The sequence below is a fragment of the Panthera uncia genome, chromosome F1 (genome assembly GCF_023721935.1).
Source record: "Panthera uncia isolate 11264 chromosome F1, Puncia_PCG_1.0, whole genome shotgun sequence".
Taxonomy (NCBI): Eukaryota; Metazoa; Chordata; class Mammalia; order Carnivora; family Felidae; genus Panthera; species Panthera uncia.
The window spans coordinates 956809-981092 of record NC_064813.1 but is presented as its reverse complement, the minus strand read 5'-3'; the positions used below and the strand labels follow the sequence as shown (position 1 = coordinate 981092).

General features: G+C 47.9%; 1 protein-coding gene across 5 annotated transcripts in view; it reads left to right on the top strand.

Annotated features, from left to right (window-relative positions):
* Positions 1–24284, top strand: part of NVL (nuclear VCP like) — an 89622-nt gene that overhangs the window by 13318 nt on the left and 52020 nt on the right. For all 5 annotated transcript variants that reach the window (XM_049633789.1, XM_049633787.1, XM_049633788.1 and 2 more), the window contains 10 exons: positions 1152–1281; positions 1483–1559; positions 2124–2258; positions 4035–4136; positions 5944–6061; positions 8611–8755; positions 16491–16794; positions 18046–18264; positions 19022–19126; positions 23279–23341. In XM_049633789.1, coding sequence (XP_049489746.1) covers positions 1152–1281; positions 1483–1559; positions 2124–2258; positions 4035–4136; positions 5944–6061; positions 8611–8755; positions 16491–16794; positions 18046–18264; positions 19022–19126; positions 23279–23341 — 1398 coding nt within the window. The remainder of the gene's footprint in view (positions 1–1151; positions 1282–1482; positions 1560–2123; positions 2259–4034; positions 4137–5943; positions 6062–8610; positions 8756–16490; positions 16795–18045; positions 18265–19021; positions 19127–23278; positions 23342–24284) is intronic.

Sequence of the window (24284 nt, the reverse complement as noted above, 5' to 3'; positions counted from 1 at the left end):
GAAACGATAATATTTTGAGTATATTTTGTTAAGTCAGGTACTAAATTTCACTTGTTGATTTCCCTCTTTTTTAAACGTGGCTACTAGAACATATTTAAAATTTTGTATGTGGCATTGTGTTTCTCTTGGACGACACCACTGTAAGTGGTTTTCGAGAACCACTTACTTGATGTGGCAAAACCGTTCTCCTTTTGAATTTTCACTAGACCTTTTTCAAACCTCTTTGTGTTAATCATGTTTTTAGAGGACATTATTGCAAGGTTAAGGAAATAGCTTGAGTCTTAAGTTGAATTATACTTTTTTATGGCTTTCGAAGCAGCTCTGTAGTCATATTTAATTTAGCGGTTCATCAGGCATCACATGAAGACCAACTGGTGAAAAGCTCAGTGAGAAATTAAAGGTGAACATGAGCATCTCACCTCCCGTGAAAGAAACAAGGAGAGTTGCTCAAACACAGGGCAGATTATGGCAGGCTATAATACAGTTGCAAATTCAGCGTTCTGGGAATATGGGCATGAGATTAACTCTAACAAGAAGAATCATGTGTCAGGGCATAAACTGAGCTTTACAGCTGTGGAAGAGAAGGATGCTCTCCAGCAGCTACCATCCTGGAGCAGAGAGGTTGGGAATAGCCAAGGTAGGTGCAAGTGCCAGGGCAGAAATGGGGTATTTTAGGGCTACCTGGGTGGCTCAGTCGGTTAAGCATCCAACCGTTGATTTCAGCTCACATCATGATCTCTCTGTTCATGAGTTCAAGCCCTGCGTCAAGCTCTGTGCTGACATCGTGGAGCCTGCTTGGGATTCTCTGTCTCCCTTTCCCTCTGCCCCTCCCTTACTTATACACACATTCTCTCTCTCTCTCTCTCTCTCTCTCAAAATAAATAAGAATACACTTAAATGGGGTATTTTAAATAATGACCATCTTTTTGTTTTTGTTTAAAAAAAAAAAAACCCAGGCGTCCCTGGTTTTTGTTTTTTATTTACTTTTATTTACTTATGTAATTTCTCCACCCAAACTCATGACCCCTGGATCAAGAGTTGAATGTTCTTCCGAATGAGCCAGCCAGGTGCGCCTAAATAACAGCCCTCTTTAAGAAAACCTTGCCATTGTGATTTCAAGCATGGCATATTTAAATTTGTTTTCTTTCCAGGATTCCAAAGACGCTTCTCTGCTGGAGAGTAATGAAAAAAGGAAAGGCAGGCTGAAGCGCAAGGGAAACAAGAGGAAGAAAGACCTTCAGGAAGTAGACGGAGAAATACAAGCCGTCCTGCAGAGGAAAGGTGAGCCACGGGTCTGGGGGGCTGAGCATGCTGTGAAAGAGGCTTCGCTAGTCCCAGCTGTGGTTCTGGGGGGCCTGCTGTGTGCGGTTCATGAGAAAACACTTCGGTGTCTCGTGGTCTCAGTTTACTTAAACATTATTAAATGCAGCGCTGAGTTACTACTGAATCACTAATCTTTTCGTCTCCTCGTTTGATTGCCAGCTAAAGCCAAGGGGCTGGAATTACAGATCTCCAAGGTGAAATTTGAAGATGTTGGAGGCAGCGATACGACATTAAAAGTTAGTTCACATTCAGAATTTTACTCAGATGGTATATTGCCAATCAGTTATTCACGGAAAGCAGCCTGGAAGGGGGGGGTGGTGGTGAAACTTGGCCTGTACCCCGCAGGGTGCTGAGGGATAAAAGAAACAGTACCTTCCGCTTTTCCACCACTAATTATGGTGTACGTAAGGTTCGTGCTTTGTAAGTAATACTGTTGTACGCGAAAAATTCTAAGAGAATACTGTGCAAAATTATATGCCAACAAACTGGGCAATCTGGAAGAAATGGAGATTCCTAGAAACTCAAGCGCACTACCCAAACCGTAAGTAACCCTGTTAGTTACTGTCCAGTGTCTACTCTGCCAGTTACCGTGGTGGTTACTTTCCATCATCAGTGCGAGGTAGCTGTTACCACAGCTGAGGACACGGAGGCTTAGGCAGGTTCCTGTGGAGTCCCACCGTGGGTCCCAGAGCCAGGGCTCAAACTCATGAGTCTGCTGCTTTGCAGAACAGGTTTCCTTCCACTTGGATTCCTTCTCTCTCGGGCCGTGAAAGACCTCTTTCCTGTTTATTCCCTGCTAGGAAGTCTGCAAGATGCTCATCCACATGCGCCACCCGGAGGTGTACCGCCACCTGGGCGCCACCCCGCCGCGTGGCGTTCTCCTTCACGGGCCGCCGGGCTGCGGGAAGACCTTGCTCGCGCACGCCATTGCAGGGGTGAGCTTTGCTGACACGCATTTGCTTCTGTTGCTTTTGTTCTGTTTGTCTTTATTTTCCTCTTTGGTCAACTTGAACCAGACTTGACGTATTCCCAGGAGGACTGATCCTCTCTTCATTTTTCACCTCTTTCACACAGCTCTTTGTGAGATGCTATTTTTTTAATGCATCCAGTTATTTATATGGCAAAGGTTGGGTGGGAAGCAAAATAATATGGCTGTAAATACCCTTTTTTTAACACACAGTGTATATTTTAGTTCCCTTTTCCCCTTTAAGCCAGTGATTCTCAAAAGCAGTAAATAAGGAAACCAAGGACTATATTGTTTTTCACAGCTAAATATACTGAAAATCTCCATTCAGAGTCATGTTCTTATACTTTTTAGTGTTAAAATAATGTTTCTGAAATGGTAATAATACTTAGCTGGCAAAATAAAGTTAGCAATCTTATTTTCATCCCATGAGTTGTTTTTGGAAACTGTTGAGTGGTAAATGCAAAATGTCCCAGTGACTTCAGTTTGAAGAATAGCGTGTCATAGTAGCTACTAATAGGTTAGGATCTGCGGGATCGGCGCTCTTACGGGACAACAGGTTTGCCTCACTTGCTCCTCTGTTGAACAAAGTGTCCTGTGACAGGTGCATGCCAGATGCTGGAAAACAGCGATAAGTACAGAAAATCCAGGTTTACGTTCAAGGAGCTTTTCAGTCTAATAGGAGAGGCCGACATTAAGCAGCTATCATACAAGTAAACGCTGTGCACGGTCACAGCGGAAATGAGTGGGAGACAGGAAGTGTGGGATGCTAGCTGGTCCCAGGTTGCCCGTGGTTGAGGAAGTGATTTTCAGAATAGCCTGAGGATGAGTAGGGCTTAGGCAGGCTTGTTGCCCTCCGTGCTGGTGGGGCCGCAGCGGCTGCTCCTCCTTTATGACAGGAACCTGTCCTCTGCCGACTAACTGGCTCCTCCTCTGGATGCAGGGGTGAGAAGTGCCTGTAGCGTGAGCGGGAAGGACCGTCACAACCCCTGCCCTTTCCTATTAAATTGTTCTGGCTCGGGGTGTCTGGGTGACTGGGTGTCAGTTGAGCGTCCAACTTCAGCTCAGGTCATGCGTCGGTCTCTGTGCTGACAGCTCAGAGCCTGGAGCCTGCTTCGGGTTCTGTGTGTCCTTCTCTCTCTGCACCTCCCCTGCTCACACTCTGTCTCTCTCTCTCAAAAATAAACATTAAAAAAAAGTTAAGGAAAAAAGATTGTTCTGGCTCAGCTATAAGTCGGGGGTAAACATGTCTCTGCAGATTCAAGACCCTTTATTCAGAAGACGTAACGACAATTTCATGGTGACTCCTGTGAAGTAAAAACAGGTGGAAGTATCTAGTCGCTGTGTTTGAATTAAACTGTAGATTTTTAAATAATGGTTTTCATCGGACCAACACAAAAGATGAAGTTCCTCAGAAAAGAGGTCGTTTTAAAAATTAAATTTTGAGGGGCGCCTGGGTAGGGCTCAGTCAGTTGAGCATCCGACTTCAGCTCAGGTCATGATCTCACAGTTCGAGTTCGAACCCCCCGTCGGGCTCTGTGCTGATGGTGCAGAGACTGTTTGGGATTCTCTCTCTCTTTCTCCCTTTCTCTGTCCCCCTCCCCCATGCTCTTTCTCTCTCTCTCTCTCTCAAAAATAAATAAACTTTAAAAAAAAATTCACTTTTGAGAGAGGGACTGAATAAGGAAAAAGGAGGGGGAAGATAAATTTTCAAAATGTGGTCATTCTTTCCTGTGTTTGTCCCCAGGAACTGGACCTCCCAATTCTGAAAGTAGCTGCCACGGAGATTGTATCCGGAGTGTCTGGGGAGTCTGAGCAGAAGCTGAGAGAATTGTTTGAGCAGGCAGTGGTGAGTCAGCTGGTGACCCACGTCGGGCTGTCTGCTCGTGCGGCGTTACCACGGAGAGCCTGTCCATCCAGGGCCAGTGTCTGTCAGCCTGGTCGCCTGCCATCCTCTTGTAAACTTGGTGATTTGTTATCCGTGATGACTAAATATTTAAAGTAGATCCACTGATACAGACTGTTGGATAACATCGTCTGTTCAGTCTGAAATCAAGCGTAACTGTAATTGGTGAGAAGTTCTGGGCTGTCACACCCAGTGGGTGTTTGCTGAAAATAGATACCCTGGGGCACCTGGGTGGCTCACTAGGTTAAGCTTCAGTCGGTTAAGCTTCTGACTTCGGCTCAGGTCATGATCTCCCAGTTCATGGGTTCCAGCCCTACGTCAGGATCTCTGCTATCAGCTCAGAGCCTGCTTGGATCCTCTGCCCCTCCCCCACTAGCGTGTGTGCATGCGATCTCTCTCTCTCTCTCAAAAAGAAATATTTTTTAAAAAATTCTTTTATGTTACTTACTTTTGAGAGAAACAGAGAATGTGAGCGGAGAATGGGCAGAGAGAGATAGAAAGAGAATCCCAAGCAGGCTCTGCACTGTCAGCACAGAACCTGATGTGGGGCTCAAACTCATGAATCTTGAGTTCAAGACCTGAGCTGAAATCAAGAGTCAGACACTTAACCAACTGAGCCACCCAGACACCCCACAAAAATAAACAAACATTAAAAAAAAAAAAGAAAATACATTATCCTTGTGAGATTTTCTGTCACTTTACTTTGCACAAATTAAGTTACCGAACAACTTGTAAGTAGTATGAAAATTTTTAACATTTAGGATTATCACATTCTAAAAACAACCATAGAAATGCCAGGATAAACTCTTCTCCTTTTGCCTAATTGAACTTGTACAAAGAAAATCTTGTTAACCAGAGAAATTACGAGCCTGGATTTTGTCCTAATTGTAATTCATTTCTGAATTACTGTTAAATTCACTATTTAATTACTATTAAATTACTATTAATTACTATTAAATTACTATTTAATGCACTATTAAAATGTGGGTGTTTAGGAACATCTGGGGAAGACGTTTACATTCTATTAGAACTTTATCCTGAGGATACGTGATAGTTACAGGCCTGTGCTTGCCAGTCGGAGTCATGGTCTCCAGTCCTCGTGCCTCCATGCACTGACCGCCTGGTCATGGACAGAAGAGGTTTAACCACTGTAACCCTTAGTTTCCTTGCCGGGAAGCTGGGTTAATAACATTACTCAAGGGGTGCCTGGCTGGCACAGTCAGCTAAGCGTCCAACTCTTGATTTTGGCTCAGGTCATGAAGTCATAGACTCATGGTCTTGGGACCGAGCTCCTCCTCGGGCTCTGCAGTGACTCCTTGAGGTTCTGTCTCTCTTAGCCCCTCTCCTGCTTGCACTTGCACTCCTCTCTCTTTCTCAAAATAAATACGCTTTAAAGAAAATAATAATGCTCAAATCTCATGGCAGTTTGGGGCGTATTAAATGGGAGGATCCTTACAAACCCTCAGTGGCCTGCCCAGCTCATGGCAGATGCCTGGTAGATGCTGTGACATTGTGCACACTTGAGAGTCACTAGTTGTCACTGTAGTTAAAACTAAGTGAAAAGATCAATTTTATGTCATTATTTGCACCCAGAATATGTAAGGGTTGTTGAACGTGGCCAGTGTAGAAGCTGGTAAGAAATTAGAAGAGAACTTGTATTTTAGCAATAATTGAGAAAATATTTTTTTCTTTCTAAGTTTTTATTTAAATTCCAGTTTATGATGGCCTTTTGTGGTATTTTTATTTCCAGTCAAATGCACCCTGTGTCCTCTTTATTGATGAAATTGATGCCATTACCCCCAAAAGAGACGTTGCTTCAAAAGATATGGAACGAAGGATTGTGGCCCAGCTCCTAACCTGCATGGACGGTCAGTTTAAAAAATTACGTTCATTTTAAGATGATAAATTGTGTTTCTCTTACCAGTGTAAGTAACGTGTGAGGACATGAGCCATTCAGGTAGAGTAAAGCTGAGAGTAAAAAATCCTTTTCATAAAGAATTAGATCATTAATTTTTTGGAGTGCATCTGACGGTTATTTTAATGCATTTATACACAGACAGAAATATACTGACATTGTTTTGCTTCTTACAATGCTGAGATTGCACCATACACCTTGTTATATATAACCTGTTGTTTGCATCTTTTTTGTTTATTTGTTTATTTTGAGAGAGAGAGAGCATGCAGGCGCATGAGTGGGGGAGGGGCAGACGGGGGGTGGGGGGAGAGAGAGAGAGAGAATCCCCAGCAGGTTCACGAGCCCTGAGATCATGACCTGAGCTGAAATCAAGAGTTGGACACTCAGCCGACTGAGCCCCCCAGGCGCCCCTGGTTGTCTGTATGTTAACAGTACATGTGGGAAATGTTGCTGTTTCAATGCCTTTGTGTTTGCTGCTTGACTGCTGCAGGGTTCTCTTCAGGACAGAGTTCTCCTGCTGCTCATCCTCTTGGCTGCAGGCGTTAAAACCCACATGCCTCAGCAGTGGGATCAGCTTTGCTCCCATCCCGGTCACAGCCCAGGGGCGTTCAGCGCGCGCGGAGCGTCATCACGTGAACATGCGTGTGCAGCTCATGATGCTGCCTGAAGTATTAGGTGCCACCTCCCTTCCTGTACTTTCTTTTGCTTGTGCAGTAGTGACCCCATAGCATGAACCTCTTCCTTGAGCTTTTATGCAGTTTTCATCAAGTATGTAAGAGCCTTCCTGTGTCACTGAAACCTCCCACCTTGTGTCTCTCTTCTCACCCTGAGGTTTACCAAAGGCATAGTTGCTGTCAAGTAAACACATTTGTATTCTGTTCTACCCTGCACCTCACCCATGACTCCACGTCCGCCTCTGCCATCGTACTGAGGCGCATCGTGGAATGATCGTGGGGCATCCCAGCGCTGACCTCTCCAAACCTTTGTTCTTTAGTTTCCTCGTCTACAGACCTACCTCTTGCAGGTGTGTTGGGGCCTGGCCAAGGGCCACTGTGCCCTGGTGCCTGGCAGGCAGTGAGTGCCAGGTCAGCTCGGTAGTTCTCAACAGTGTTCGATGTGGCCAACCCCCTCGTCCTGGTTGTCGTTGGCACAGGTGGCTGGAGCATGACCGTTGTCTTTCTGGCGGCCCCTGGCTCTCCGGCCCGTCCTCACCGGTCCTCTTCCATGCCTGCCTGCTTCCCCCCATCCTCTATACAGAGGTGCTCTGTAAGGTTTCCCACTCGGTCTTCTCCTTGCCTTCTGCCCATCTCCCAGCCGTCTCCTGTGTCTCTTCATGAGACACAAATTTCATCTGTAACCTCGATATCTCAGAAGCCTCCAACACCTGTTCCCGGCTGCCTGCGAGATCCGTCACAGTTTGTGTGTCCCAGGCCGGACCCTCTCCCCCCGTCGCCCCTCTGCCTTTCCCTCCCATTTCTGCGCTCACCCAGCAGTACCCCCTCCCTCCTTATCGTCCAGAGGAGGACCTCGTGTCTCTCCCTTCTCCGTGCCCTCCACTGTTGTCTGCAGCTGCCCTGCAATTGGGTGTTTCCTGTTTCTTCCCCACCTTCTCTCCTCTCGCCTGATGGCCATGATCAGACCGCAACAAGCTCTTCCCTGTATTCCTCTTTACTACGTTCAAATTACCATTAGAATTGTCTTCCTGAAACACAGACCTTATCAGAAAAACCCTTTCCTGGCTTCCTGTTGGCTAAGGGATATTCTACAAGTTTCTCGTGTCTTGGATGTCAGAGTAGTTACTTAGCGTCTTACTACCTTGTTACCCATGAGGAGTGTGACCTCAGACTCCCCGCCGGCCCACCTGGGTTCAGTTGAAGGCAGTAATCCGAAGGAAGGGTACACGTGGGGCCGTGTGGTCCGTCATTCCTAGAACTGTCTAGGTTGGGCCAGAGCAGCGCAGACGGTAGCACACCCGTCTCCACACCACACGTCTGCTGTGAGACCGCCACTCCTCATTCCTGCCAGACCCGGCTGCTGGGCTGCTCCCCAGGCTGAGCACGCCACACGTGTTCGTGCCTCCGTGCTGTCGCTCACACCGTGTCGTCACGTGGATTTCGTCAACGTGTGTCCGCTTATTAGCGTCCTTCCTCATCCTTCAAGGCTTTCCCCAAACATTACCTCCTCTGTGAATCTCCCTCGGTCCTCCATCAGAATCCGTGCTCTCTTCCGTCGGATTCCTGTGTTGCTTTGTTTATACCTGTTACTGTGTCACGGAATTTGTCCCGTGGCTTTCTCCGTAGGTTGTGAACTTCTTGAGGACAAAGTGTGTCTGTTTTCTTTACAGCTTTCGCGTATTAGACAATTAGTAAATGATAGCTTTATGTCCATACTGCTGGCAAAATGTGAACTACTCTGTAGCCACTTAAACCACTTCTGTAAACGTGATCGTCCTCCGTCCCTGGGGCCTTATCTACCATTCATCCTATGTCTGCTTCTTACTAGATCTGAATACCATGGCTGCCACCGCTCAGGTCCTAGTCATTGGAGCCACTAACCGCCCGGACTCATTAGACCCTGCTTTGAGACGTGCAGGAAGGTTCGACCGAGAAATATGCCTGGGTATCCCAGATGAAGCATCCAGGGAAAGGTACACTCTTCGTATGTCACGGGTCATCTGAACTGAATGTTTTGAAAACAAGAGGTGACAAAAACCACGTAGCCTTTTTTTTTCTCTTAGTTCTTATCCCAGTAACCTTGACCTGGACAGGAAAAGGCCCTCTTTAAATTAGTACTTAAGAAACTGACGTGCTCGTCAATAACAGGGCCATTGTTTCAGGCTGTTTTCCCAGTAGTGATGGTGGGTGTATGTGTGTATACCCCTTGGTCTGGTCCTACTGACGGTGGCTGGTGTCATGGAGTCTGCAGATCAACGTAGGGACAGTGGGCAGCTGGGGAACAGAGCGTGCTCACTGGCCCACTTGTCAGTTGCATTGACCACTAACCTGCCTAAGACCACAGGTTTCCTGACAAGGCAGCTGGAGAGTTGTAAGTGAAAGCTGTCTCTGTATTTTGCAGGACCAGCCTTTCCTAGTAATGGGGGTTGAATGTCCGGAGAGCAAAGAAATCGCTGCCAGTGTCTCAATAAGCAAGGAAGGTGTGGGAGGCACCGTTGAGGCAGCGCATAGAGGTCTGATAAAGGGTTTTTCTGTGACGCCGTGTCTGTCGTGGCTTTGGGCTTAAGTTTGTGACACTAAAATTGGTGTATGTGGTTCGAGGAGTAGGTGGCATGTAGTGAGAAGAAACAGTCACAGGACGGTGACGGAGGGAAGGGGTGACAGGCAGGAGGCTTCGCGGAAGTAAACGTGGTTGTAAGGCACGTGGTGGGAGAGAAGGTTAGAGAGAGTGAGACAGGAGCGCATCGACCTTCCTTCTTCCCCGTATGTGATGTGCTTCAGCTTCTGATTGTTTGGCAGTTCCTTCCTCGGTTACCGTATTCGGTCCGGCTCATGTGCTCCTCGTACTGCCACACGTATGATGTTTAAACAGTCACGCAGCTACTCAGGCTTGTTTAGTGTGTTTAACCTGCCGCAAAATGATAGTTAATGTCTGAGTTGTTCCTATTTACGCCACAAACATGTATTGAGTGTATGGGGTGTGCTGGTACGTTCTGGAAGGCGTTGTGAGGAATACGAAGAGTGACGAGTCCTTGCTTTGCAGAGGCCTGTGTCCTTTATCGAGCCTTTTTCATCCTGTGCCCACCTTCCGTAGAGAGAGGGACACGTGGGGCCCGTCTTCGCTGCTAGACAGGACCCTTCGTTCATCCACCCAGCATTCCCTCATCGACAGAGTCAAAGGGCTTCTGCTGAGGGCCACGGTTTGAAAAATATAAGCCTATAGAAAAGTTAAAAGAATAGTACGATGAGTATGTGCACACCCTTCAGCTGGGGGCACCACTCACTCGCACATCCACACTCCCTTCCAGTCTCAGCAGAAAACCTACATATATTTGTGTGCGTGTGTGTGTGTGTGCCTTTTTTTTTTTCCAAGCCATTTGAAGACGGAGGACAACGGGATGACGCTTCAGCCATAAGTACTTCCCCGGGTGACTGTCACTCCATTTCACACCATTTCAGGAAATTTAACACTGATGCGATAATACTAACATACGGTCTGTTCTGATTTTCCCGGTTGCCCCTAAAATGTCCATTTTAATTGCTTTCTTCTTGATCTTGTGTAGTTTTGTGTTTCGTGTGGCATCCATTCTGGGATCAAACCTGCTGTTTAGTCAATGTGACCCTTTAACCTTAACCTGCCTCTTCAGGGAGGAAGTGCTTTCATGACATTGACATTTCCCAGGTGCCGCATAGTTTAAACTTGCCTGACCGTCTCTTCCTGATGGGACTCAGCGTCGGCATTTTGGGCAAAATACCGCCTGGGTGGTGAGGTGTCCTCAGCGTCCTCTCAGGAGGCTCCGAGTGTTCCTTTGTGGCATTATCGGTCCTGTTAAGTCCGGTCACTCAGTTGGGAAGTTTGTCAAGAGTTTTCTCCTCTAAAGGTACCTTTTTCCTTTATTCTTAACGTAATCCAGACATTTCTGGCACGAAAGGGTGTTTATGGCCGCCTGTTGTCCGTTTGTCCAAATTCCACGTGAGACTCCGCGTGAGGTCTGTTGGCGTTCACGTCGGTGTTTCGTGCAGGCTGGGTGGCCTGGCTCGGTCACGGCGGCCAGCGCAGGGATTGTGTCTCAGAACAAAGGGGCTGTTAGGTGTTCGCTGTGTTTAAGGCCAGGTGGGTAGAATGGGGTCAAAGCCTGAAAGATGATAGCTCTTGAATATAATCATGAGTGAGAATTTTTTAAGTGAGTATATTTTTTAAAAATTTTTATTCTGGTAAAAATAAACACATAAAATTTACCACGCTGACCATTTTTAACAGTATGGTTTAGGAATATTAATTTTTATTTACTTTGGAACAAATTTCTAGTACTTTTCCATTTTGCAGTTGAATCCTGCAAAATTAACATTTGGCACAGCGGTTGGCATTTCAGTCACTTGTGAGTGATCAGAAGAACGATGAATACAAAAAGAAACGGGGTCTTAGGGAGGATATGTCAGGCAAAGCAGACCTGGTCTGGGGGGTTCTTAAAGGATTCTCTGAGGAAGCCGAGACTTTAAGAATAATAGCAATTAACTGATCACGTGACGCTGAAGAGTGTCCCTGGTAGGAGTAGCATGTGCAGAGAGGCCCCGAGGTGACTGAGCTCAGTGAGTCCAGGAACCTAGAAGAAGAACACTATGGCTGTAGAAGAGAGAAAGCGTGGAAAGGCTGGCAAGGGATGCAGAAGGCAGTTCACACACAGTTGGTAGATTCTGGACCTCTTTGTGAGTGGTGGGAAGGAATGAAAGCAATTAATGTAAGCAAGACAGTGATGGAAACAGACTTTTTATTTGGAAAGAGATCATTGTAGCTGCAGCATGAAGAATGAAGGGAAAAAGAGCAAGAGTAGGTTCTGGTGAACCCGCGATGGGGCTGTTACGATGTCTGGACGAGATGGTGATGGGCTTAAGGAGATGGGCAATAGGTGGAGATAAGCGGAGCGGTGCCCGGTGGGAGCACACAGGTAGGGCGCATCTGGAGTGATCAGTCGTTTAGCCAGTAGACCCAGCGGGTTGCGTTTCTTGGCAGAAGGTACATGTGGAAGGTGGGAGCTGTGATTGAGCAGGAAGGAATAGTCCCATTTCTATCTGTTTTTGTTTTTTGAGAGAGAGAGGGTGCAAATGAGCGAGGGGCCAGGAGAGAGGGAATCTCACAAGGGGCAGAGAGAGAGAGAGAAGCAGGGCTCACCCAGGGCAGGGCCTGTGCTCACGAACCGTGAGATCATGACCTGAGCCGAAGTCCAAAGCTTAACCAACTGAGCCACCTGGGCGCCCTTCAGGTTTCTGATTTGAGCCTCTGTGCTGCTGGTTTTCTCTGAGGGGACCTGGGGAGGGACTGAGGAAGTAGCGGCGGGTGCCCCACGTCCCTCTGCCTTTTCCCAGATTCCTAACTCATCCTAGCTTTTCTTTGGTTGCTCGTAACAAAGAAATAATAGTAACGTGCCTCGCTTTATCTTTACGATGGGAACAGTACCCCCGCTTTAAAAGGCTCCTCGTAAGGATCGCATCAATACACCCAGCACAGCTTCTGACTCGTAGAAATTTTAAGGTTGCCCTTGGTGTTTTCCTGGACTTCGAAAGTATCTTGTTACGGAACGTTCCGACGTACACAAAAGCAGTCTGATATAATTCTTCTAGTTTCTGTTACTGCAGAACAAGCCACTGCAAAATGTAGTGGCTTTCGGCAACAGTCATTTTATTGTCTCTCACAAGCCCTGTGGGTGGAGAATTTAGAAAGGCCTCAGCTGGTCGGTTCTGTGCCCGGCCCGGCTCCCGCGTGGTTGTAGAGGTGGCGGCTGGAGCTTGGGGCAGCCAGGCCGTGCGCGTCTGCACACCTGCCTGTCTCACCTGGCTCGGCTGCGTCTCCGCATGTCTGTCCCCCTCCTCCCCTCTCCCTGTGGCTCCCTTCACGGGACAGTTTGGGCTTCTCAGGGCTGGGCGGTCTCATAGCGTCTGTCCCACTGCTCTGTGCTGTTGACCAGCCGCTGAGGTCAGCCCAGACTCCAGAAGAGGAGAGCCGAGAGCGTACAGACATGCCTTTCAAACCCTCACGATGGTGAAGCCCGGGTCTTATGACCCAGCCACAAACAGTCCTCACCATTTCAGTCCTGTTCTGTCTGTCCCCCATGCTTTTTCCTGGAGTGTCTAAAGCAAAATTCGGGCACCGTATTGTTTCCACAATAATACTTCAGAATCTAACGGGTGAAGACTTTTTATTTAACCTACGTGCTCACTAATAATTCTTTGATACATCCGATGTCCGAACCACATCCATAGGTTTGCGGTATAAAACCATTACGGATTTTCAGTATAACCACATGTAGCGTTTTCCTGTCTCATCTGCACAGGGATTGTTCGCTGCCAGCCCAAGTCACCTGTTAGGATCACCCATCTTTACCTTTCTTTACCTTTGTAACTTTTCTGGAATCCACGATTGCCACGTTTTTGTCATTTACTAACCTTCTTGCAACTTTTTTCACATTCTGTGTTTCCTCCAAGTGCCTGCGCGCGGGTGTGGGTCTGTCCCTTACCTTATGTGACGGTGAGAGGCAGTAGGAGATAGCAGATGTGAAGTCAGAACAGCAGTGTCTGGTGTGAATTCTGTTGTGTCCTGTTGCTGCTGTCCTCAAATGGGAGTCCTCTCTGAGGTTCTGTTCTAACAGCACGGCTGATAGGACATCTGCAATGTAAGCTGTTTTGTTGAAGCTCGGCCCCCCTGTAAAGCAGATGACCAGCTAACTTTTTACTCAGGAACCTCCAAGGGTCAATTGCTGAAGATGCGTCTTGTTGAGTCTATTCAGATCTTTCAGGAGAAGGTGTTGACACCGTACCATGGGCTGTGGGTCTAGCTGCCGGTCTTCCAACACAGGCAGGTCGGAAGGATGCTGAGGAACCGTATATCCTGTTTTCCTGGTGGAGCACGTGCCCGGATCTTCCCTCTCCTGCTGGCAGGCGGCATGGGGAGGATGTGGGGTCTTAGCACGTCTCACGCACGACTCCCAGCACTTGGGTTTTGGGCTCTGCTGTGGCCCAGTTTCCATGGTCCAGCACTTTGAGGCCTCCCGTTCCTGGTCTTTGAAGTTCGCCAGACAGATCCACTTCCTTCTCGTTAGCGCGCCTCTCTGAAAAAGGTTGATTCTGACTCTGTGCCCTCTCCTGGACATTTACCATTCTCTACTTCTGTTCTTGATAAACGTGGTTGGAGAGTACAGGCAGTCAGATATCTCTTGGCCTGTGCTGGTATGGATAAATGATTGACTAAACGGGTGAGAAGAGACAAGTCTCTGGTGCAGAAGAATTCCAAATAATATGTGTGTGGACGCACCGCCCTGAAGGAGGTGGACTCCCACTGCCTACCCCTAAAATGCGAGCTGGGCACGTTGACTTCTTTGCAGAGTGCGGTACGGAAAAGGGCGAAGGATTAAAACCCCACGGTGGAAACCCTTCCAGACACGGCGTAAGGCCTGGTGGTCAGTGTTCGCATCCCGGTGGTAAGGGAGCCGACAGTGTGTACCCTTGATGGGACCAGTGGGGCCAATGCTTCACCTCTGTCGTCTTCTTCCCCCAGATACATTGACTTAGTCTAATCACCATAAAAATATCAGACTAGTCCCCCATTGAGGGGTAATCTACAAAGTTCTGGGTCACTAATTCTCAAAACTGTCCTAATAGGAGAGGGGTGTGTGGTACATAGAACTCCCTGTACTGTCTTTGCAGTAATTCTGTAAATCTTAAACTTCCAAAATAAAAGGTGTATTTTTTAAAGAATTTGTTAAAACTCATCCTATTTATAGCCAAATATAGCATTAATCTGGATCATTTATTCTGGGAACCCTTAACAGAATCTTTTCAAGGATTTACCGACCTTAGAGCATCAGCTAGAGCTGACACAGAGCCCCGTGTTGAGAGGCCTTTCTCTTTCTTCTTTGCTAGGAAGACGTGTAAACCTCAGAACCCCCCAAACACCTGTTCTTTCAGTATCCGAGCAGCATAAGTACCTCTCCCTGTGTAATTTTTTTTTTAACATTTATTTATTTTTGAGACAGAGACAGAGCATGAGCAGGGGAGGGGCAGAGAGAGAGGGAGACACAGAATCCGAAGCAGGCTCCAGGCACCGAGCTGTCAGCACAGAGCCCGACGTGGGGCTCAAACCCACAGACCGTGAGATCATGACCTGAGCGCAAGTCGGACGCTCAACCGACCGAGCCACCCAGACGCCCCTACCTCTCTGTATAGAGCAGCACTCAAGCCTGTAGCCTAAGCCCAGTGCTGACAGCTGGTTAAAGTCCTTGTAAGAATACAGGCGGATCATGGGGGCGCCTGGGTGGCTCAGTCGGTAAGCGTCTGACTTCAGCTCAGGTCATGATCTCACGGTTTGTGGGTTCGAGCCCCACGTCGGGCTCTGTGCTGACAGTTCAGAGCCTGGAGCCTGCTTCAGATTCTGTCTCCCTGTCTCTCTGCTCCTCCCCCACTCACGCTGTGTCTCTCTCTCAAAAAAAAAAAAAAAAAAATAAAAAAAAATAAAAAAAAAAAAAAAAGGCAGATCCTTGTATTGCAAGTTCCCTGCAGTTCCCCCCCAGAATGGGGGCAGGGGTGGGGGTGTCCAGGCAGCCTCCTAGTTACGTTCACTGTGGAGTTTGTGCCTCTTGGTGTTTTTTTTTTTCCAGCAGAGGAAACGTTGCTGAAACATCTACCATCTTGAAACTGGAGCTCTCTTACTGGTTATTTTCTCCTCCTCTGGAGTTCCCAGAGTACGATGAATGGAAGTGTCCACACTTTTTCAGAAATACAAGTTGTAACTGGGAAACGGGTGACACTTTGTGTGAGCTATTTTTCATAACATTGGAAGTTGCTTAGTATCCTTGTACAATGCGGTGAATAAGGTCTGAGTCTTCAGGAAATGGTTCTGTCATGGAGCCTTTTGTGGGTTGCTGGTGTGTAAAGTACCTGAGTAATTTTTCATTGGTCGGTAATGTTCACCTGCTTCCCTCTGGTTCACTGACATGATCTCAGATGCCTTTTCTGTAACTCACTGTCCATTGGCTTGGCACTTGAAAATACTCCTCTCTGCTACAAATTTGAAAATTGCAAAACGTATTTCCTTGTCTGAGTTAATTTGGAATATCACAGTGTGTGAATGGTAATAATAATGAACACTTGGGCCCTCGCCGTAGGTCGGCCACTGTTCTGAAGGCCGTGTGTGTGTGTGTGTGTGTGTGTGTGTGTGTGTGTGTGCGCGCGTGCGTGTTCACCCTGCCTGTGGAGCACTCCTGTAGCTCGCGCGTGAGGAAACTGAGGCGCACAAGGACAGTCACTGTGTGGTAGAGCTGGCCTCAGAGCCTCCGCCCTAACCATTGTTCCCGCTTTCACACTTTCTTCACTGGGTCTTACACAGATTGTTAAGGGACTCCTTCATGATAATGACCTGGAGGCCCACGGGTCACTGGCCCGTGCCACGTTGTGGTTCAGGCGAGTGGACTCTGCATACGCACGATCCCGTGAAGTTGGAGAAGTAACCGTCCTCATATAAAATTGGATGCAAGGGGTGTATCACCACAGCTTTTTGTGATGGATGGAATTCATGGTTTACTCGGAGTCTGGTGGCTTTTATTTCCGGCAGGTGTCCATTTCATCTTTTCTAAAAGCAGACTTGACCTCAGATGTGTTCGGTGATTTGTTTTTTCTGGTGGGTAAGGAGGCTGAAGTTCTTCCCTGTCTTTCCTACAGAATACTTCGAACTTTGTGCAGAAAACTAAGACTTCCGGAAACTTTTCATTTCCACCACTTGGCACACCTCACTCCAGGCTTTGTTGGCGCTGACCTGATGGCGCTCTGCCGAGAGGCAGCCATGTGTGCGGTCAGTAGGGTCCTGATGAAGCTGCCCGAGCCGCGGGCCGACCCTGAGATGGAAGCTTTGCTCTCCAGAGGAGGCCGGGGAGACGGGATCGGAACGAAGCCCGCTTCCGAAGCACAGGAGCTTTCCCCGCAGGTGCCGAACCTGTCCTTCGTGTCGGCCGCCCAGCAAGCGTCGGTATGGTTGAGGTTTATGATTTATGTTTTATTGGCATTTTATCCACAGAATAATTATCAGTTACACCCAGAATGTCTGTAGCTTGAAAAGTACAAGTTGTTTTACTTTTTTAGCTGATCCCGAATAAATTCCTTTTACGATATTATGAGGCTCTGGACCAGGGGTTGGCAAGCTGTGGCCTCCCCGCCGCCTGCCTATCTTGTAAACTGAAGTCATAGCCGCACTCCTGTGTTTACATGTGGCCTCCCTGCCACCACACTTCGTAGTGGTGCCCCCACAGGGGTCCCTGGCGTGAGACTGTGCGGCCCACAGGCGTGCGGTGCACACCCTCCAGACCTGGCCAGAGAGAGCTGGTCGGCTGCCGTAGGAGCGCCGGGCACTCGGTTTTATTTCCTGGTCACCTTCTGGTCAGGTGCGCCGGGACGACCCTCTGGCGCTCTGTGTCCGTGAGCCGGCGCCACGCGGCTCTGGAGGACAGTACGTGCGTGAGGGGGACTCGTGTGTCCAAGGTCAACGCTGCAGCTGTGAGCTCTAGGAGTTCATACTTTGTGCGCGGGCTTCATACGGCCCTGTCATCGAAGGAACGAAGCGTAAGCGACCATGGCCTGCCCGGGCCACACAGCTGCTTCCCAGAGCAGGTCCCGGTCCGTGGTTGTCAGATGTCTTTTTCCTCCTCACTCACTTGGAGCCACAGTCCATCTGTTAAAAAGAATAGTAAGCATATTCCTGATATGAGACACACAGAAGTTAGGACTTGACAGACTGACTCCGGGTTACTTTTCTCCCACCTTTATAGTCTCCTCAGAACAAGGAGTCTGTTTGCCTCCGAAGCTCAAGGCTCCACATAGTGCCCTTCGAGGAACCTTGTTTTGAATTCTACTGCCACCAGAGTAACTTTGTTTGAATTTCATCAAGATTCAGCTGCTTCGTGATTATTTGTAAATGAAAACTGGAAGAAATAGTTGCAGAAATGACTGTTACCAGCTGCCCATGTTTGCCACAGCTAGCCCTCGTTAGCACACGGACGTCCTTGTCCTGCATTTGGTTCTAGTCGGTGGACCTTTCCTCGGCCAAATATTCATCCACACAGAGTAAAAGAAATGGCTTCTGTCAGTGGAGAAAATTATTAAAATCCACAGTAGTTCATTATAGCTTAAAGAAATATTGCGGTAATAATTTTTAAAAGCACAAAAACAAGTTTTCCAATATATATGCAGTTTTTCACTTTTCCCTTCGATCGCTCCCTTTAAGGATGAATTGCAAAGGCTGCTGGTGTTGCTGCGAAACCAGGACCCCCTCTCAGAGGAGCGGCTGCAAGGGCTGCGCATTGAACTGAATGACTTCATTGTTGCTCTGTCCTCCGTCCAGCCCTCGGCCAAAAGGGAGGGCTTTGTCACTGTCCCCAATGTGACTTGGGCAGACATCGGTGCCCTGGAAGATGTCCGAGAGGAGCTCACCATGGCCATCCTGGTAGGTGTGTCCGCCGTGGAACGGCGCTGGCCCGTGTGACAGGTGCAGGTGGGCTGGACTGTACGTTTTCTCTCATGTGTTCTGCTGTACTATCGTTCAGCCTCTGGCAACCTGTTTTGTTCTTTCGAAGTCTGTTTTAGGCTCATTCTATGGTTGTGCTTGAATTCTGTGGCAGTGAATTAAAAAAAAAAAAAAAAGTTGGGTTTCAACCAAGAGCCGACCATTTGAGAAATATTCTCTCAACTCGCTCCCACTCCTGTGGGTCAGAGAAGTTTCATAAAAGTCTGGATCGATTTTCGTTCACTCTTACTTTTCCACTTTACTGATCTTTAATGAGGAACGATCTACGTAGAGGTGTGTAGCTGCTGGGAGAGGAGCAGGTGCAGGGGCTGGGCGTGCCTGGCTCCTGACCACGGACAGCACGGCCTCTCCTCCATCTCTAGGACGCCTTCTGAAAGCTTCATAGCCTGGAAGTTTAGGTGGTTTTTTTAAAAACCTTGATTTTAAGATGCTGAAGGTGTTGTGTCTTTATGTCTGAAGTGCTTTCAGAACTTACGTTTAGGTGTGATTTCCTCATGAGCAGGGACTTGATTTATCACCACGTACCCCGTGCTTGGCGCGGAGGTAAGCGCCCTGCCGGCACTGCTCTTACCTCTGGACCCCGTGGTCACGGTGGCAGCTTGCATCTGGAGAGAACGTGGACGCGCGGTGTGAATGGACATTCGTAATGGATCAACTCTGGCGTTGTTCTTTACAGGCACCGGTACGTAACCCCGATCAGTTCAGAGCCCTCGGATTGGTGACCCCAGCTGGAGTCCTCCTGGCGGGCCCGCCCGGCTGCGGGAAAACGCTGCTGGCCAAGGTGCGCTGAGTGCAGCTGCGGGTTTTCTCCCCTGCTGTCTCGTCGGGTCCTGGGAATTTAGCTTACGTGTTAGAGTGGGCTAGTTTTACATAATTTCTCTCACAAGGTCATTTTAGTAAGACTGACAGTTTTCAGGAATGTGTCCCGCTTTTATTTTAATTACAGAAGGTACATCATTGGACATTTGTGAAATGAAAAAATTTTTTAATTTTTATTTAATGTTTATGAGAGAGAGAGAGAGAGAGTGCAAACAGGGGAGGGGCTGAGAGGGAGGGAGACACAGAATCCCAAGCAGGATCCAGGCTCTGAGCTATCGGCACAGAGCCCGACTTGGGGCTCAAACCCACAAACCGCTTGATCATGACCTGAACCGAAGTCAGACGCTTAACCGACTGAACCACCCAGACACCCCCATGAAAGAAAAAATTTTTTACATGAGCCATGGCCCCATCAATTTTAATATAGCAAGTATCATATTCCCTGTAACTCTGGCTTTTTAATGAGTACTATCGCATAGTTGTAGTAGCTGACCTTGTTTCCTGCTTTGCTGTAGTTATTTATAACCTAAGTATTTTCTTCGCTGTTCCCTACAATTGTTATTTTAAAAAATTGTTTTTTTCGGGTCACCTGGGTGGCTCAGTTGGTTGAGTGTCTGATTCTTGGGTTTAGCTCAGGTCATGATCTCACAGCTTTGTGAGATCGAGCCCCACATCAGGCTCTGCACTGTCAATGCAGAGCCTGCTTGGGATTCTGTCTCTCCCTGTCTCTGCTTCTCCCCTTCCTGGGTTGTCTCTCAAAATACATAAACTTTAAAAGAAAGAAAGTGAAAGCCAATAAGTATAGTTTTTAAAGCCCACTGGTAATTTTTAAAATGCCACTTAAGAAGCGTAAGGAACCATTTTTGCCTCCCAGACCGTCAAAGGTTAAAAGCAATGTTAATGGCTGTCACTCCTTCAGTGTGTACAAGATAGACACTGAGGCGACAGGGTAGAATCCGCACAGACGGTCTAGAAGGCACTTTGGTAAGGAAGCAGATGTGATCTGGTAAGGGGTCATTTTGATCCAGTGGAACAGGTCGAAAGCTTTAAAAACATTCTTTTTATTGAAAAATTACTTAGAAGTGCGTTCTAATAAAATGGTTGAGATACAAAAATTTAAGTACAGGACTATTCAATGTAGTGTTGTTTCAGTGGGGGTCATTTCCGTAAAGTACAGAATACCTTTACGATAGAATTCTACACAGACATTGAAAATACAGACGTGTGCATATATTGATATGGGAAGATGTTTAATATTGCTGTGTGAGAAAAGCACTTTTAAAAAGCTCATATTTGTCAGAATTCATGTAAAAGTTATGGTACACGTTATCTTGATATCCGCGTCACAGAAGAACATCGAGAAGAGCTGACAACAAAATGAAGCAGTGGCTCGTAGTAGGTGGAGGGGAGAGGATTTAATGTGTCTCCCTTTTGCTTCAACAATTTTCTAAAAGTTTGTTTTGAGAGAGAGCGTGAATGGGGGAGGGGCAGAAAGAGAGGGGGAGAGAGAGAATCCCAAGCAGGCTCCATGCCACCAATGCTGAGCCCGTCATGGGGCTCGATCCCACGAATTGTGAGATCACGACCTGAGCCAAAATCAAGAGTCAGCGCTCAACCGACTGAGCCCCCCAGGCGCCCTGTGTTAGCTGTCGTTTTTAACATCTGTATGATGTTCCACCTATAACTTACTTAGCCTTTGTCAACTTTTTAAATTATTTGAATTACTCTTAAATTAGGAAATTAAAAGTAAAGACTTTTTAAGAAGTACTACAACAGCCAAATAATTTGTGAGTGCTCCGTAAATAATCAGATACCCACAGTGCCATTTGCTCACATATGTATTCATGTGGACATGTGTAATACATACATGAAGTTTTCTAACTTATTTGTACTGATATTACTGAGTTTCCTTGCTTAACGCTTCCAGTACTCTTGCGAGGCATTGCTGTGAGGGGGGTGGGAACACCAGCAGAGGTAGTTCTCTGTTTTCTTGACAGCAGTTTGGGAAGAATGTAGCCCAAAAGAAGGTCCTGCACGTGAACATGTCAGTTCACCAGGTGGACGCAGTTCCCTGGCCCCGGTGCCTTGTATCGTTTGTTTTTTAATGAGTTACATTTGCCTTTGAGTAGCCCTGCTCCTGGCAGAAAGGAGACGGGTTATTTGAAATCCATGGATATTGTTAGATCCCAGAGCAGATTATCCTCCTGCCCCTGCTCCTGCCTCCCCTCACTGTCAGCAATTTGGCACCTGTCTGTGCAGTCAGCTTTCTGGCACCTTGCTCGTCCGGAGCAGGGAGTCTTACCCGGGACTCCACCGGTGGGCCTCAAGCCCACTGGATGCGGGCGGTGTTTTTTCCAGGGAGAGGGCTCACCACTTTCTTCAGATGCTCCAAGAGGTTCATGCCCGGAAGAATAGAATAGTAGAAATAGTAGAAAATGCCCTCGAATGGCAGAAGCGAGGTGTTACCTTGGGAAAGTTGTGGATCCGCGTGCTGGACAGAACCTGGTTAGAAGATGAGGGTTTGGGCTGGTCTTCCTGCTTTGGTTCACTCACCATCGCAGTGAGTTTCCTAAGCGCGAGGACATAGGACGTCCGTGACCAGCAGAAAGTGCAGGTGTGTGATTCCCGGAGCCAGCACGCTGTGGGTTGATGACTAATAAACGTCATCTGTCACCTGGGACGCTGGCGCGGACGCAGGCAGCTGCTGACGCCGCAGGTGAGGCTCATGGTGACGTCCGGGAAGAAAACGTACGGTAGGGTCACCGTGTCCCACGTGGGAGACGGGGAAGATCTCCGGCAATTTCAGGAAATGCCGGCGGTCACGGTGGGTTAAATCTCACTTACGTGGCACGTGGAAGCCTGGAAGCTGATGCGGAGGAGTCAGACTTGAGTCGATGTGCCCTGACTCTCCGTCGCGCGGTGTCGGGTGGCCGGGAGGAGGAAGCTGAGCGGTGCGGGCAGCCCACGCGCATCCCTCTGCCAGCGGTGGCCGCGGTGCTTGGCGCCAGCCACGTAGCGGCCTTGACCGCCTGTTTGGCCCTGAAGCGGGGAGGGACCCCGAGAAAGCCAGTGGCTGGACTAGGGGAACTGTCGTGTCCCAGACTACAGGCTGGTGAGCTGTGGTGAATATTTCAAGTTGTACTCAGGGATAAAGGCGAGTCCCAGGGAGACGATGTGATTGACGTTCTTACAAGGGGACTCTGGTGAGTGGTAGAGGAGAGCGAAAGTGGAAGGGGACCCGTGAGGGTCGTCTTGTCCAGTCTCGGTTTGGTTTCTTTGCACATCCAGGTGGTCTGCGTGAGGGGTGGGTGGCGGAGGAGCAGAAAGCGTCGGACGCGGACATTTTGGCTCAGGCTGACGGGACTTGGAGACGGATTGGATGATGTGACAAGGGTCAAGGGGGCCACCAGGGTCTGGGGCTAAAAGCTGTCGGAGTTGGGGACGTGGGGTGCGGAGGGAGCTGGGACAGATCCAGGCGTCCTGCTTTGGAAATGACGGATTTGAGACATCAGGTCCGGAAGGAGATGCCGAGCTTCCTGTCGGGTGTGGCTCTGGAGCTCCGAGGCCAGGCTCCGGGGAGAGAAGGGACTCTGTTCCCTGATCCTTGGTGACTTATTCACATTTCTTCTCGGCACTCAGGTGACCTCTCTCGGGTTCTTTTACACGTACGACCGTGTTGGCTTTGAGCTGTGCAGTTTAATCGTTACTAAAAGTAATCTGTAAGCGCTGACCCGTGGCCAAGACTAATACTGAGGTTTTTGAATTTTGGTTTATGAGTGAACGATTGCTTTCATTGGGCAAGGCACGCTTTGCTGCACAGACTGGGATTTCACTGGAACTGCAAGCCGGGCTACAGACACGTGTGTGTAAGCGTGTTTGTGTAAGCAACACCTTCACACAGATGGTCCACGTCACCCTGTCTGGTTTCTCGTCTGAGTGATTCTTAGAAAGTTGTAGATGTTTCTTTGATTTTTTTTAACCCATTTCTCCTTTTCCTTTTCATCTCCTTCCTCCGATGAGAGAAACAGTATAAACTGCAAAAAGTCCTGTGTTGTCACAAATTACTGTTTACTGTAAATTTTTCTGATTTGTATCTTGGTTTTTTTCTCACTAGGCGGTTGCAAATGAGTCCGGACTGAACTTTATATCTGTCAAGGGCCCCGAATTGCTAAATATGGTAAGTTGTGGCGTTAGCCTTGGTCGTAGATGAGAAGTAACGGCTGCTCCAGTTACGAGCAGAGCGTCCCCGCGTCCTGGAAACACGGGACGTTTTGGTGAAGTCTCCACCGCACGAGTGAAGACCTTGCTTTGCTCTGTTGTACGAAGTGTGTTAAGTGCTCTCTTAACTAAGTCTCTTCAGCTCTGAGCCTCCATTTTCCCTCCTGCAAAATGGAAATAATCAAAAAGTCGACATTTTAGGGGCTCCTGGATGGCTCATTCAGTCAAGCATCTGACTTCGGCTCAGGTTATGATCTCACGGTTTGTGGGTTTGAGCCCCGAGTCAGGCTCTGTGCTGACAGTGTGGAGCCTGCTTCTCTCTCTGCCCTGCCTGCCCGCCCCCCAACCCCCCCAAATAAACTTTTTTTAAAAGTTGGCATTTTATTTTATTTTTAAAATTTTTTTAAAGATCATTTATTTATTTATTTTGAGAGAGAGCACAGGGAGGGGCAGAGAGAGAATCCTGACAGGATTCGCACTATCGCAGCGTGGGCCTTGAACTCATGAACCACAAGATCATGACCTGAGCCAAAATCGAGTCAGTTGCTTAACTGACTCAGCCACCCAGGTGACATTTTAAAGTGTGTACTCTGAAAAATAAAATAAATAAATACATAAATAAAGCGTATACTCTGTGCCGTGTATTCGTCAAGCACTCTACATATACAGCCGACCCTTGAACGACACGGGCTTGAGCTGCGCAGGCCCACCTATGTACGGAGACTTCTCGATAAGTACAGTCCTGTAAGTGTATTTTCCTTATGATTTTCCTACTGATATTTTCTTCTCTTTAGCTGACCTGACGGTAAGAATTCACAGTTTGATACATAGAACACACAGCCGACAAAAGTCAGTTGACTTCGTGTCGTAAGGCTTCCCAAGGTCAACAGCAGGCTATCACA